We start from the raw sequence: 17,026 nt of genomic DNA on the forward strand, positions 1-17,026 counted from the left end.
GTTACATGAGTTTGGAAAAAACCCTCAATTTTGATAATATGAAGGGTATCAGTTGTGATCCTACATTATGCTTGGGTTTTTTTTGTTTTTGTTTTTGTTTTGTTTGTTTGTTTTTTTGAGACGGTGATCTCGCTGTGTTGCCCAGGCTGGTCCCGAACTCCTGGGCTCAAGTGATCCTCTTGCCTTAGCCTCCTGACCAGCTGGAACTACAGACATGCACCACCACACCCAGCTAATGCTTGGGTTTTATGGAATTCCATGGCCTAGTAACATTCAGCTATATAGAATCTGGAGCTCAGACTGTTTAGAAAACAGTGACATCATTTGTACAGATTCAATAACTGGTTATTGTTGTTGCTAATTGGGCCTGTCATTTTTTTCTCACAAAGTAAGGTCAAGACTTCAGAGCCAGCATAACTTTGCTATGTCTGTCAAATGCTTGAAAATATTAAGTATTTCAATTTTACAGGGTACATATCCAGGTCTTCCTCAGAATTTCTACATTTTCTAGTTTTGAATGCAGTATTAACTTCTATTTTGTACTTTTAAGATTTCCTATAATAACATTACTATTTGTGAAGTCAATGCCATTTACTTTCTGAGAATGAGTAATGGTGATTAAGTTATAAACAAATGACTCCAAGGAATACAGATTTTATTTGAAAATTGTACTCTAGCTTAAAGAAACTATCTCTAGTTTGGTTTTACTCTAAGGATCGTTTCAAGGTCCTTCATGCTATATTCATTTGGCCAGTGACCTAGGAACAGGTTTCAAAATGATTTGCTACTTTTAGCCAATGGTGATAGTTCACAGCACATTTATCATTCATTGTTATTTCAGAAATTATTGAAAAGCTGATCGGAAAAGAAAATTCACCTAGCATACCTGAGGCAATTGATAGACTCTTCATGGACATAGCAAATACTAACAGGGAGTCTATGGCTGAAATACAGGATGCTCAGGTTGGTATAAAAATAATTTTGTTTATGATAAGTTTTTTTTTTTTTTGAGACAGAGTCTCGCTCTTGCTCAGGCTGGTTTCGAACTCCTGAGCTCAAACAATCCGCCCGCCTTGGCCTCCCAGAGAGCTAGGTTTACAGGCGTGAGCCACTGCGCCCGGCCTATGATAAGTTTTAATGATTCATCATTTTAACCAATGCATAAGTAAAAAAAATTCTTCATGCTTAATCATTGCTAAACACATAGAAATCTATTTTGGATTTTCAAGCCTAATTTAGGGAAAATAAAGTTTTAGAAACCAATGGAAAATATGTGCTCAAGTTTATTATTTAACCTCTCTATGCTTCATTTTCTCATCTGTTAAATGATAATAGTAATACCCACTTCCCAGTGTTGTTGTGAATAGTAAACACAATAACATATATAAGGTCCTGGACAGATAGTAGTTAGTCACTAAATAATAGTTCTCTTTTCCTTCCCTTTGCAGCAAAGTAGAAAACTACCCAGTAGTGCCCCAGCCTCCCGAGTAGCTGGGACTACAGACGTGTGCCACCACGCCTGGCTAATCTTTTCTATTTTTAGTAGAGATGGGATCTCACTCTTGCTCTGGCTAGTCTCCAACTCCTGAACTCAAGCGATCCTCCCATCTAGGCCTCCCAAAGTGCTAGGATTATAGGCATGAGCCACTGCGCCCAGCCATAACCACTATTTTAAATGACTGAATACAATTTGATCAAAGGGATTTATCATAATTCAAGTATTTATTATTGGATATTTATATTGTTCCTCATTTTTCACTTTTATAAATAATGACATTAGGAGCAGTACTAAGTGCAAAGATTATCCCCCTACACATTTTGGACTATTAGGATAGAGTCTCAGAAGATCAATTATTAATACTAGGTCAAAAGATATGAACATTTTTGGCTCTTTTTACATATTGCAAAATTGCTTTCCAAAATGCCAGAAAAGGTAGCTTCTTTGAGCTGTTTTAGTCTGGATGTTCATTTACCCCCTTAATACATCAAATCATTTGTTCCTCTGGGAAAGTTGGAGTGAGTAGTAACTCCATGTGTTTTTAGTGATACAAATCAAATAATACTTCATGTGAAAGTCATCATTAGATCACCTGTGGCATGGGGATACTATGTAAGAGGGATGGAGGTGGGCATGAGAATTAGCTCAGAATAGTAAGTGAAATGGCAGCCATACTAAATAAATCATCTGTTTAAATGGAAGCTCATGAGAAAAATGTGAAACTGTAGGTGAAAAAAGTGGCACTGGAGAAACATTTAAAACTAAAATACAGCCTAGGTGCAGTGGCTCACGCTTGTAATCCAAGCACTTTGGGAAGCCAAGGCATGAAGATCCCTTGAGGCCAGGAGTTCAAGATCAGCCTGGGCAACATAGCGAGACCCCCATCTCTACCAAAAATAAGAAAAATTAGCCAGGTGTGGTGGTGCATACCTATAGTCCCAGCTACTCAGAAGGCTGAGGCAGGAAGATTGCTTGAGGCCAGGAGTTTGAGGTTGTAGTGAGCTATGATGATGTGACTGTACTTTAGCCCGGGTGACATAGCAAGACCCTGTCTTTAAAAAAACCCAAGAAACTAAAATACAATCTTATACTACCATTGTGCATAAATTGGGGTTCTTTTGGCTTATCCAGTTATTTTTTCTATTAGTCATATTACTACCAATATGTTTATTGTAAGACAATGGTATATAGCTTCTATTATATTCACCATAGCACCCTGGGAGATTTAGGCCAGGGCTATGCCATATTGGTCTCAAGCAATAGTAGCATCCAGGACCAATTATTGCCTTCAGAGGTCTCTTTTCAGAAACCAACCTATCCCCAATTGCACGTGTTTTGTGTCTTCATTTTTCCCTTTAGACACTATGAGCTTGATTTAGTTTTGCATCCAGTTGACTGAGTTCTATCGTATAGAAATATAAACCCCAAAAGAAACATTAGAAACTGCCCCCTAGTCCCCAGAAAAAACATAATAAAACAACAAATTAGTACTGTAAGTACTATGTAAGTTATATAAGACATGACCTTTGATATCCAGGAGCCTAGTTGGGAAATAACTGAAACAGTTAAAGAATAAATGATACAAAGTAGTATAATTAATGCTCAGTTGTGTGAAACTTAATAAATATAGGAATTCAAAGAAGAAAGAGAGAGCAATGTAGATTGTAGTGGTTGCTGAAAACTTCATGGATGTTGCTGGCGAGACTTAACTGGATTTGAGTTACATAAAGACAAAGGGAGGGGAGGAGGCATATCAGGCGAAGCCAACACTATCAATAAACACACATAGATAGGAATCAACAAGTTGTCTTCAGGGGACAGTGAGATGATTACTCTGACAGTGGGTAAGTTTTCTGGGGGAGAAGTAGGATGGGAGTAGATTGTGGAGGGCCTGGAAATGAGCCACAATAGTTATATAAGCATACAACATGCAAGAATGAAAATATCATTGGAGGTGGACAGTATTTTAACTGGCTAAGGAAATATTTCTCTTTGACCAGGTTGAAGAAATGGCAGTAAACCTGTGGAATTGGGCAATTACCAAGAGAGTAGGTTTGCTTATAAATGAAGAGCAGAAAGCTAAATGTACGTATATATTTTGTGACTCATATTGTGTTTCATTCTTTTTTTTTTTTTTTTTTTTGAGACAGAGTCTCACTGTGTTGCCTGGGCTAGAGTGCCGTGGCATCAGCCTAGCTCACAGCAACCTCAAACTCCTGGGCTCAAGCAATCCTCCTGCCTCAGCCTCCCGAGTAGCTGGGACTACAGGCATGCGCCACCATGCCCGGCTAATTTTTTCTATATATTTTTAGTTGTCCGATTAATTTCTTTCTATTTTAGTAGAGACGGGGTCTCGCTCTTGCTCAGGCTGGTTTCGAACTCCTGAGCTCAAACAATCCGCCCGCCTCGGCCTCCCAGAGAGCTAGGATTACAGGCGTGAGCCACCGCGCTCGGCGTGACTCATATTATGAGGAATGTTTTTACTATACAATTAGGTAGTATTCCTGCCGTTTAAATAATGTTTTGACCAGTTCTTAGATGGAGATTTGTTAAGACAACCAAAAACAGCCAAGAATGACTTGTTTCTTAAACAAATAGGCTCCCTCAGTTTTATGATTTTTCAGAGGTTAGCTATTTATTAATAAAAGTTTAAAGGCATCACTGTAAGAAATAGTCTGGAGGTGAGCAACAAAGATTGTTAAAGGGTGGGAAAATGAGAACTTGAAGAAATGTTGAAGGACATGGATTATTTCCTGTGAAGAAGAGGTGATCAAAACCTTCAGGATTCTGAAGGACCATCAAATAGTAGTTTCCCCTTTCCATTAATAATAGAATGAAAAGTGTTGCTATGAGAGGGATTTAGATTTTAAAAGTGTAAAGAATAGTTTCTTCATGAGGTGAATTGATGAACATTGGCATGAATTACTGAGAAAACCTATAGTTCTTTATACCTGCGAAGCAAACAGCAAGAACAAGAATAAAACAAAAACCCCAAACGAAATTCATCTTCTTGGATGCTTAAAATGTGGTCCACTGTCTAGCAAAGTTCTAGTGCTTTAGCTAAATGGACAAGATCTAGTGTGCTGACATTTACTGGTTTTCAACAAGTGTAGTGACAGCAAATACGTTGATGGAAAGTATCTTGCCTTATTATAAAGGATACATTGAAGCAAGAAACCAAAGGGTGAACCTCTGGACTGCTTGAATTTGTAAAGATAAATGGCTTTTGTCTGTATACAACAAATAGAATTTACTATTAAGTATTTATCTTTATGAACATAAACGAAACTGTATACAACTTCCGTGTAGGCATAGAATAATTGCAATTAATCTAATCAATAACACACTTACTCATGAGTCCAATCCTCTATTAGGATGTTTAGAGAACAATTCTATCTCTTTAATTCTCAGATAAATGTTGATATCATTGCTCCCAGGAGCCTTAGATTCTGTAAATATAGGGAAGGAAGTGTTAGGAATTTATCTGTGGGAGAAATTTAGCACACAGGTGAACTGTGTGATATTAAAATGCTTTCATTCTTAATTCTTACCATTCTGCATATCAAGGAATATTGTTCCAGCTGTTTTTCACTGCTTGTCAAATATCAGGGATATGGTAGATGCAGTAGGTGCTGCAGCCCTGGGACCTTTTCCCATGTACTGTCTCACTTCATGTAGCAGTTCTTAATCAGATATTTGGGTGCTTGTTCTATGTGTAGTACTTTTTTGATGCAGTGGAGAACAGGATGTTGGTGCAGGAAGCCTACAATTTAAAAGAATTTTCTTTCAAAAATATGTTGATTGGAAGATAATTTTTCTCTTTAAAAACATATTTAGTCTGCCTGGATTATGCTACATGATGAAATAAGTCACGATTTATAAGCCACAATTTTTATTATTTGAAACAATTATGGAACAATGAACAGAAATAGGAAAGCCAGAAGTAGAGGAATGACTTGTAACTCTTAGTTTTAGACCTGTTGCATTTGAGGTGACAGTAAGATTGGATATATGAGACTAGAGCTTATGAGACAGGTCAGGACTGGGCCTATAGATTTGCCAGTTATATGAAGGTGGTAGTTGAAGCCACAAGAGTAGTTGAGTCCTCTGAGGGAGAAAATAAAAAGCAGTGGTTCTTAAATATTGGTAAAAACTAGAATCACCTGTGAAGCCTGTTAAAAATACAGATGTCCAGGCCCTACCATTCACTGGTGGTTTTGGTTCATTTAGGTTCGGGATGAAATCTAGGTATGTCTATAATTTGAAAAAATTTCTCAGAAATTCTCATGCACACCAAATTTTAAGAACCAGTGATATTGAGAGAAGTACAGAGTAGTGAGATTTTTTTTTTTTAAGACAGAGTCTCACTATGTTGCCCGGGCTAGAGTGCCGTGGTGTCAGCCTAGCTCACAGCAACCTCAAACTCCTGGGCTCAAGTGATCCTTCTGCCTCAGCCTCCCGAGTAGCTGGGACTACAGGCATGCGCCACCATGCCCGGCTAATTTTTTCTATATATTTTTAGTTGTCCGATTAATTTCTTTCTATTTTAGTAGAGACGGGGTCTCGCTCTTGCTCAGGCTGGTTTCGAACTCCTGAGCTCAAACAATCCGCCCGCCTCGGCCTCCCAGAGAGCTAGGATTACAGGCGTGAGCCACCGCGCCCGGCCCATTTTTTCTATTTTTAGTAGAGACGGGGTCTTGCTCTTGATCAGGCTGGTCTCAAACTGCTGAACTCAAGCAATCCTCCCACCTGGGCCTCCCAGAGTGCTAGGATTACAGACGTGAGCCACTGTGCCACGCCCTGCTTTTGACTTTTAATGATTGCTTTTTTTCTCATGTTGATTGAATATTATTTTATAATTATGTAAAATATTTATATGATTTCAAAGACAAATCTACTAAGGAAAGTACAGTTGGCCCCCCATAGCCTTGGGTTCCACATCCATGGATTTGACCAACCAAGGATCAAAAATATTACAAAGAAAATCCAATAAAAAATAACAATACAACAATAAGAAACAATACAAATAAAAAATAATACAGTATAACAACTATTTCTCACAGTTCTGGGACTAGACGTTCAAGATCAATGTGTCAGCAGGTTTGGTTTCTTCTGAGTACTTTTTCTGTGACTTGCATATGTCCACCTTCTTACTGTGTTCTCACATGGCCTTTCCTCTGTGCATGCTCATTCCTGGTGTCTATTTGTGTGTCTCAATTCCCTCTGGTTATAAGGATGCCAGTCAGATGGGATTAGGGCCCACCCTAATGGCCTCATTTTAATTTAATCACTTCTTAAAGAAAGGCTCTATCTTCAAACACAGTCACATTCTGAGATGCTGGAGGTTAGGGCTTCAACATAATTTTGGAGGACATACTTCTGCTCATAACAATAATTCTTGATTTATCAGCTTTATATATGATCTGTTTATTTGCTGTCATAATAGATGAGGATTTATCTCATATTATATTATATTACCTCTCCTTACCCCCCTCTCAATTTTTTTGGTTATATTAATATTATACTATTTTTAATTTATCTGATGGCTCCCTTTTAACACTTTAAGTAATATATTTAAATTTTATTTTTCTCAATTTTTTATTTTTAATTATGGGTTCATAATATTAATAGTTGTATGTATTTATAGGGTACATGTGATTTTTTTTTTTTTTTGAGACAGAGCCTTGCTCTATCACCCCGGGTGGAGTGCAGTAGCATCATCATAGCTGATTACAGCCTCAAACTCCTGGGCTCAAGCGATCCTCCTGCCTCAGCCTCCTGGGTAGCTGGGACTACAGGCATGTGCCACCGTGCTCAGCTAATTTTTTCTATTTTTAGTTGTTTGGCTGATTTTTTTCCATTTATAGTAGAGATGGGGTCTTGCTCTTGCTTAGGCTGGTCTCAAACTCTTGAGCTCAAGCAATCCTCCTGCCTCGGCCTCCCAGAGTGCTAGGATTACAGGCGTGAGCCACCACTCCTGGCCTAACATGTTGTTGAGTTTGGTTTGCTTGTATTTTGTTGAGGATTTTTGCATCTATGTTCATCAGAGATATTGGCTTATAGTTTTTGTTTCTTTTTTTCCCTTTTTTTTTTTTTGAGACAAGGTCTTGCTCTATTGCCTGGGCCAGAGTGCAGTGGTGTCATCATAGCTCGCTTCAACCTCAAACTCCTGAGTTCAAGCGATCCTCCTGCCTCAGCCTCTTGAGTAGCTGGGACTACAGGTGCGTGCCACCATGCCCAGCTAATTTTTCTATTTTTTGTGTACATGGGGTTGTTGCTCTTAGTCAAGCTGGTCTCAAACTCCTGGCTTCAAGCAGTTCTCCTGCCTTGGCCTCTGAAAGTGCTAGGATTATAGGCGTGAGCCACCGCACCTGGCCAGTTTTCTTTTCTTATTGGATCTTTGTCTGGTTTTGGTATCAGGAGGATATAGGCCTCCTAGTATGAGTTTGGGAGTATTCCCTCCTCGATTTTTTGGAATAGTTTAAGTAGGATTGGTATTAGTTCTTTGAATGCTTGGTAGAATTCAGTAGTAAAGCCATCAGGTACTGGGCTTTTCTTTGATGGGACACTTTTTGTTACTCCTTCTATCTCATTACTTGTTATTGGTTTATTCAGGTTTTGGATTTCCTCCTCCAATGTTGGTAGGTTGGTATGTATCTAGGAATTTATCCATTTCCTCTAGGTTTTCCAATTTATTGGCATATAGTTGCTCACAGCAGTCTATAAAGATTCTTTGAATTTTTGCCGTATCAGTTGTAATGTCTCCTTTTTCATCTCTGATTTTATTTATATGGGGTCTTCTTTCTTTTTTCTTAGTCTGGCTATAGGTGTGTTAATTTTGTTTGTCTTTTCAAAAAACCAACTTGATCTTTTGTTTTTGCGCGTGTGTGTTTGTTTCAATTTCATTATTTCTGCTCTGATCTTTATTATTTCTTTTCTTCTGCCAATTTTAAATTTGGTTTGCTCTTGTTTTTCCAGTGCTTTGAGATGCATCATTAGGTTGTTTATTTGAACTTTTTTTTTTTTTTTTTTTGAAACAGAGTCTTGCTCTGTTGCCCGGACTAGAGTGTGTTCTCCTTTTCTGAAGTAGACACTCATTGCTATAAACTTTCCTCTTACTACTACTTTTGCTGTATCCCATAGGTTTTGATATGTTGTGTTTTCATTTTCATTTGTTTTGAGAATTTTTAAAATTTTCTTCTTAATCTCTTCATTGACCCCACTGGTCATTCAGGAACATATTGATTAAGATCTATGTGTTTGTATAGTTTCCACTGTCCCTCTTGTTATTGATTTCTAGTTTTATTCCATTGTATTCAGAGAAAATACTTGATACGATTTAAATTTTTTTGAATTTCCTAAACTTGCTTTGCGGCCTAACATATGGTCTATCCTAGAGAATGATCCATGAGCTGAGGAGAAGAATATATATTCTGCAGCTGTTCTGTAGATGAAATGTTCTGTAAATATCCATTAAGTCCATTTGGTCTACAGTGCAGATTAAGTCCAATGTTTCTTTGTTGTTTTTTGTCTGGATCATCTGTCCAATGCTCAAAGTGGGCTGTTGAGATTTCCAACAATTATTGTATTGGGGTCTATCTCTCTTTCTTTACCTCTGATAACATTTGCTTTATATATCTGAGTGTTCCAGTGTTGGGTGTATATATATTTAGAATCATTATATCCTCTTGCTGAATTGACCCCTTTATCATTATGTAATGACTTTCTTTGTCTCCTTTTACAGTTTTTGTCTTGAAATCTATTTTGTTTGATAGATGTATAGCTACTCCTGCTCTTTTTTGCTTTCCATTTGCATAGAATATCTTTTTCCATTCCTTTATTTTCAGTCTATGTGTGTCTTTATTGGTGAAGTGTGTTTCTTATAGACAACATATAGTTGGGCCTTGTTCATTTATCCATTTAGCCACTCTATGTCTTTTGATTGGAGAGTTTAGTCCATTTACATTCAATATTATTATTGATAGGTAAGGACTTATTACTGTCATGTGGTTATTTGATTTCTGGTTGTTTTGTGGTCTTCTCTTTCTTCCTTCCTTCCTTTCTTCCTTCCTGTCTTCCTTTGTTAAAAGTGATTTTCTCTGGTAGTGTGTTTCAATTTCTTGATTTTTATTTTTTGTGTATCTATTGTAGGTTTTTTGATTTGAGGTTACCACAAGGCTTGCAAAAAAAACATTTTATAACCAATTATTTTAAACATATAGGAACTAAAATAAAATCTTAAGGCTCACCCTCTGCTGACTGACCGAATGGGCTCCCTCTTGGCCAAAGGATTATCCTAAAACTAAATTGCCTACCAGGAGAAGTGAGGTCAGACATGCCTCATCATGCCCCCCTCCCTTCTTGGGGACACCCTTTGTAACCCAATAACAGGCCTAAAGATATACAAGACAAACCTACAGGCCCTCAATTTACACAACAAATATATGGGTGGCTTATCTCTGATAAACAGCTCCTTATTTTAAAATATTCTAATCCTTTAGATGAAGCTTCATGTCTTTAACCAATTACAAGTCAAGAATCTCTAACCCTACCTATAACCTGTAAGCCCCCCCTTAGAGATGGCCCACCTTTTCGGGCCAAACCAATGTATACCTCCCATGTATTGATTTATGACTTCACCTGTAACCCCTGTCTCCCTGAAATGTATAAAACCAAACTGTAACCCAGCCACACCAAGTCCACTTGCTCAAGAGTGGCTTGAGTGTGGCTCCGGGTCATGGTCTTCAAATTTGGCTCAGAATAAATCTTTTTAAAATTATTTTACAGAGTTTGGCTTATTTTCTGTTGACATATATGACATGTTAACTCTGCTTACAAACAAATGAGAAAAGAGAAATCAAAAAGAAATTCTACACTTTTAACTCCATCTCCCTGCTTTTTTATTTTTTGTTGTTTACAGTTATATCTTTTTATACTATCTCAAAAAGTTATTGTTGTTATTATTTTTCCAAGGTTTGTGTTTTAGTCTTTCTACTCAAAATATGAGTGGTTTATACACTGCAATTATAGTAATAATCTGTATTTGTGTACTTACTGTTGCCGGTTAGTTTTATACATTCAGATGATTTCTTATTGTTCATTAACATCCTTTTTTTTCACATTGAGGAACTCCTTTTAGCATTTCTTGTAGGACAGGTCTGGTGTTGATGAAATCCCTCAGCTTTTGTTTGTATGGGAAAGTCTTTATTTCTTTTTCATGTTTGAAGGATATTTTTGCAGGATATAATATTCTAGGGTTAAGGTTTTTTCCTTCAGCACTTTGAATATATCATGCCACTCTCTCCTGGCCTGTAAGGTTTCCACTGAGAAGTTTGCTGCCAGATGTATTGGAGATCCTTTATATGTTCTTTTTTTCTTTTTTTTTCTTTTTGCTTCTCTTAAGAACTTTTCCTTTATCTGTGACCTTTAGGAGCTTGATTATTAAATGCCTTGAGGTAGTCTTGTTTGGGTTAAATCTGCTTGGTGTTTTATGACCTTCTTGTATGTGAATATTGATATTGTTCTTTAGATTAGGAAAGTTCTCTGTATTGTTTCTTTGAATAAACTTTGTACCCCAATCTCTCTCTCTACCTCTTCTCTAAGGCCAATAACTCTTAGACATGCCCTTTTGATGCTATTTTCTAGATCTTGTAGACGTGCTTCATTCTTTTTTATTTTTTTCTTTTTTCTCCTCTCACTGGGCATTTTCAAATAGCGTGTCTTCAAGCTCGCTAATTCTTTCATCTTCTTGATCAATTTTGCTGTCGAGAGACTCTGATTCATTTTTTAGTCTGTCAATTGAATTTTTTAGTTCAGAATTTCTGCTGGATTTTTTTTTTGTTGTTATTTCAATCTCTTTGTTAAATTTCTCTGATAGGCTTCTGATTTCCTTCTTTGTGTTGTCTTGAAGTTCATTGAGCTTCTTCAGAATAGCTATTTTGAATTTTCTGCCTGAGAGGTCACATATGTACATCACTCCAGGATTGGTCACTGGTACCTTATTTAGTTTTTTTGGTGAGGTTATGTTTCCCTGGATGTTCTTGATGCTTATGGATGTTCATTGATGTCTAGGCATTGAAGAATTAGGTATTTATTCTAATCTTTTCAGTCTGGGCTTGTTTAAAGCTGTCCTTCTTGATAAGGCTTTGTAGATATTCAACGGGAATTGAGAGTTGTGATCTAGGTCACTGCAGCTATATCAACACTGGGAGTGCCCCAAGCCTGGTAATCCTGTGACTCTTGCAGACTCCTGGTGGTACTACCTTGGTGGACTTGGGTAAGATACAGGAGAATTTCCTGGATTACCAGGCAAAGTGTCTCACTCCCTCATTCTCTGTGCTGGGCTGCTGGAGTTGGGGGAGGAGTGACATGGGTACTCCCTTATGGCCACTGCAGCTGGAACTGTGCCAAGGTCACACCTTAAGCCAGCCCAGTCTCTTCTTTTTTTTTTTTTTTGAAACAGAGTCTCACTGTGTTGCCCGGGCTAGAGTGCCGTGGCATCATCCTAGCTCACAGCAACCTCAAACTCCTGGGCTCAAGCGATCCTCCTGCCTCAGCCTCCCGAGTAGCTGGGACTACAGGCATGCGCCACCATGCCCGGCTAATTTTTTCTATATATTTTTAGCTGTCCGATTAATTTCTTTCTATTTTTAGTAGAGACAGGGTCTCGCTCTTGCAGGCTGGTCTCGAACTCCTGAGCTCAAACAATCCGCCCGCCTCGGCCTCCCAGAGTGCTAGGATTACAGGCGTGAGCCACCGCGCCCGGCCAGCCCAGTCTCTTCTAAAGCCTGTGGTAACTGCTGCCTGGCTATCTCTTATGTTTATTCAAAGCCCAAGAGCTCTTTAGTCAGTAGGTGGTGAATCCTGCCAGTACTGGGTCCTTCCCTTCAGAGCAGTGGGTTTCCTTCTGGCCCAGTGTAGGTCTAGAAATGCTGTCCAGGAACTAACGCCTAGAATCAGGGACTTCAGGAGTCTGCTTGGTACTTTATTTTTCTGTGGCTGAGTAGGTACCCAAGTTGCAAAACAAAGTCCTCTGAACGCTTCCCTTTTCTTTGCCCAAAAGGAAGAAGCCTCTCCCTGCCTGTAGTTGTGGGAAGGGTGACACAGGCACTGGCTTGGTGGCCGCTACTGGTGTCTCACTGGGTCACGTGCACCCCAAGTCCACTGCCTCTGAATCAGCACAGCAGCAAGAATTGCCCAAGGACTGCAGCCTTTGTGGCCTGACTGCTTTATGAATTTATTCCAGGCCCCAGCCCACTTTTTATCAGCTGGTGTGGGGTTAGCTGAAACTGGGGCTTTGAGGTGGAGGATTTCTCTCTAGCTGGGCTGGTCTAAATGCTCCCTCCTTGGGTACTGGTAGAATTCTGCCCTGTGTTGTGTTCCTCTGTGACAGGGTGGCCCTGAGTTTCAAGGCAAAGTCCCACAATCACTTAACTCTCCCTCCCCTGGGCACACAGATTCTATCTCCACCGGGTGTGCTGAGGGGGATGGGGGAGGGGTGGCGTAGGCCATGTAAGACTGTCTTTTCTGTGCTTTTCCTTGATATAATTTTTAAACTGGGTACTGTGATTGCATATCTGATTTTTGATTCTTCTGAAGGTGCTTCCTTGCATGGATACTTGTTGAATTTGGTGTTTGTGTGGAGGGATGGTTGCTGGAGGTTTCTATTTGGCCATCTTGCTCCATCCTCTCTCCTAAAGTTTTATTTCTTTTTCCATCAATTTTGGAGATTATATCTTTACTTTCTACTTCGTGAGGATATTAATACCTTTACCATTTCTCTACCTCTCTTCCCCTTTAACCTTCCAATTTCTGTCACTTATCTCTAACATTTACATTTTGGGCTTTGTCGATTCCAAACAATGAAAACTAAGTGGAGCAGGTTATTATTATTATTATCATTATTATTATTACTATTATTATTTTTGAGATAAGGTCTGTCATCTGGGCTAGAGTGCAGTGGCGTCATCCTAGCTCACTGCAACTTCAAGCTCTGGGGCTCCAGGGATTCTCCTGCCTCAGCCTTGTGAGTAGCTGGGACTACAGGTGCACACCACCACGCCCAGCTAATTTTTCTATTTTTGGTAGAGACAGGGCCTTGCTCTTGCTCAGGCTTGCCTTGAGCTCCTGGCCTCAAGCGATCCTCCCACCTCAGCCTCCCAATGTGCTAGGATTACAGGTGTGAGCCACAGTGGCCAACCTTGAGCATGTTAACTCTGTGGATAATAATTGTATTTGTCTTTATGTTTTTATCTGCTAGCTCTCTTAATTCTGTTTTCTCAGGTATTTTTCTGTTTGTTGAGTGTGATGTCCTTTCATGGTGCTGGTTTCCCTCAATAGTTTGGTAATTCTTGCTCATATTTCATTTGAAGTTCTTTGAGCATCTTTTGTGAATACTGTGTCACATTATGTACTATAACTGGCGACTGATGGGATGGGAGGACTGGATATTTTGCATTTTTTTTCTTTTCTTTGTTTTATTATTATTTTTTAACATATCCTGCATTCCTTTTTGAGAATGGATATTTTGCATTGACATGTGTTGTTAGCTACCTGGAACTCTATTTCTCTCCAGCCCAAGTAATTGTATTCGCTGTTCCTTTATGGAGAAGAGGGGGAAAGATAACCGTTTTTTGGGAAGCCAAGTGCCTGATGCTTCTACTATTCACACATTTTGTTCTACTGTTTCCATATTTTGCATTTTTGTACACGTTGCAATGTGGATTTCTGCGTCATCCCATTTGCTGTCTGTTTTTCAGAGGTTCTTCATAATTTCAGGTCCATTGAAAAAGCCTCATTTTTCAGGACTTATTGAATAACAAAAAATATATACTGCATATATTTTCTCTTGTTTCTATGTATTATCATATCTAGGAGTTTATGGTAGAAGGGGTGGCTGTACCGCATGCTCAGTCCTCCATTTTTATTCAGTCCTTGTTTGCTTTCATAGCATTTGTGCATATTACATATCAATAATTTATTTAGATATCTATCAGTTACAATACTGTGAGCTCCATCAGGGTGCCGGGCATGTAAAGGATACTTAATAAACACTTGTTGGATTAATGAAAGTTTTATTAGAGATAAAATTAAAAACTGCAACCCGAGTGTGTTGACTTATGGTCTAATGCTTATCCTATAACTTTCTTCAAATACGTGAAACATTAAGTTTTCAGAACTATCTCTTCCTATCTAAATTATCCCAATGTTTTCTTTTAATATTTCCTCAGAAGATGTGTTTTCAAGTAAATTAATTTTTTTGTTATTATTGCTTTTCTTAAGACCAGTTTTCTTAAATTATGCAGTTCAAAGCAGAACACAGAACTCTACTAAATGCTGACTGTTGCTTTTGTTTTCTGTGGGCTATGCTACTGAACATGAACAGAGGATTAAATATTTTATTGAATACCCCCCAACCAATTTGGGGGACGTGTGAATTTTTAAACATTATTTTGTAATTTCTCTCTTCTTCTAGATGAATATGAAAACAGGAAAAGGGTGGGTGAATGTTGGAAATGCTCTGATTGCTGATGAATTTTTTCAAGCTGCCATGGCTGTAAGTTCCCATGATTTTTAGCTATGGCAATTATTAGTAACATCTGTGGTTATTCTCATTATAATATTGTATTGTGGTTTTATTTTCCAGAGTGTGGAGCAATTATATGTCATATTAATGCAGAGGAGCTCCAGTGAGGCCCACTTAACCGTGCAGAAGATTGCTATTGAGAAAGACCTCTTCAAAGTGCTTTCTTACCAAGCAGAGTCAGTAAGTATAAGGCACCAGAGACTTCCAGCAGGGCATGTTGTATATGAAAATGCAAAAGTGATGAGATGTATCCTATTAGAAGAAAGTCATGTGTCACTGGCCTTTTATAGGGTATTAATTTGCCTTTTTTATCTCCGTCATATCTGAAGGTGACATTACTAATGGTGATTAGAATCTGTGTGGAGGTAGACGAGGGTGAAAAGACTGATATTTAGCTAAACATCATTTTCAACCACTGCATGTAATATCTGTCATTTATTTATGGCAGCAGCCTCTACTTGAAACACCTATCTCTCTTTGTGACTCTCTCTAATATTCACAGTCTGCCTAAAATAATTGCGGGAAAAGAGCCTTCTCATTGGCAATTGTACTGAGTTGTTGATGTTTTCTAAAAGTCTGCCACTATCACAGTGTTTAAAATTGTGCTTTACCTCTGTTTATGTTGTAGGTTTCTTCCTTTTGTTATCATGCAGTTAGGTGTGCATTTTCAGTTGACCAAATGTAAACTGTGATGAGTTTGCTTTAAAAATCCTACAGGCCAGGCAAGGTGGCTTCCGCCTGTAATCCTAGCACTCTGGGAGGCTGCGGTGGGAGAATCACTTGAGCTCAGGAGTTTGAGACCAGCCTGAGGAAGAGTGAGACCCCGTCTGTAGAAAAAAAAAAAAAAGAAAAAATAGCCAGGCATGGTGGCGCATGCCTATAGTCCCAGCTACTCAGGAGGCTGAGGCAGGAGGATTGCTTGAGCCCAGGAGTTTGAGGTTGAAGTGAGCTGTGATGCACTCTAACCAGGCAACAGAGGGAGGCACTGTCTCCAAAAAACAAAACAAAACAAAATAAAACCAAAAATAACTTCCAGTATAATCCCCCTATTTTTATTTTTTAACCTCTTTATTGATATATAATTCATATACCATAAAATTCACCCATTTATGGTGTACTATTCAGTGGTTTTAGTTTATTCACTGAATTGCACAATATTTACCACAATCTAAGTTTAGAACATTTTCATCACTCCAAAAAGAAACCCCTACTCATTAGCAGTCACTCCCCATTCCTTCTGACCCTAGCTCTAGCAACCACTAATCTAATTTCTGTCTCTATAGATTTGCCTATTCTGGACATTTCATATAAATACTATCATACAATAAGTGGTCTTTTGTAATTAGCTTCTTTCACTTAGCATAACTGTTTTAAGGTTTAAGTTTTATAGCATGTTCCACTGTATGGATATACCATGTTTTATTTATCCATTTATCCATTGATGGAAATTTGAGTTGTTTCCAATTTTTGGCTATTATGAATAATTCTACTGTGAACATTCATGTACAGAGTTTTGTGTGTACATATGTTTTTATTTTTCTTCGGTATATGTGTAGAGGTTGAATTGCTGGGGTAGCATGGTAAATCTAACTCTGTTTAACCTTTTGAGGAACTGCCAGAATGTTTTCTATAGGGACTGCATTATTTTACACTCCCACCAGTAGTGTATGAGGGCTCCAGTTTCTCCACATTAAAAGTTTTATAGTTTTAGCACTTACATTTAGTTCTATAATCTAGTTTGAGGAAATTTTCAGGTAGGATGTGAAGTAGTGGTCCAGCTTTGTTCTTTTGCATGTGACTATCCAATTGTCCTGGTACCATTTGTTGAGAAGACTATTTCCCTTCTTTGAGTGGTCTTGGCACCCTTGTCAAAAATCAATTCATCATAAATGTGAGGGTTTATTTCTGAACTCTTGATTCTGTTCCATTCATCTATATGTCTA

General features: G+C 38.4%; 1 protein-coding gene across 1 annotated transcript in view; it reads left to right on the plus strand.

Annotated features, from left to right (window-relative positions):
• TEX11 (testis expressed 11) overlaps positions 1 to 17,026 on the plus strand; it is a 293,818-nt gene that overhangs the window by 14,433 nt on the left and 262,359 nt on the right. The window contains 4 exon segments of the mRNA XM_012642929.1: positions 842 to 963; positions 3,499 to 3,657; positions 14,973 to 15,053; positions 15,144 to 15,263. Of these exon segments, the coding sequence (XP_012498383.1) occupies positions 842 to 963; positions 3,499 to 3,657; positions 14,973 to 15,053; positions 15,144 to 15,263 (482 nt within the window).

The sequence above is a fragment of the Propithecus coquereli genome, unplaced genomic scaffold (assembly GCF_000956105.1).
Source record: "Propithecus coquereli isolate 6110/MARCELLA unplaced genomic scaffold, Pcoq_1.0 Scaffold101, whole genome shotgun sequence".
Classification (NCBI taxonomy): Eukaryota; Metazoa; Chordata; class Mammalia; order Primates; family Indriidae; genus Propithecus; species Propithecus coquereli.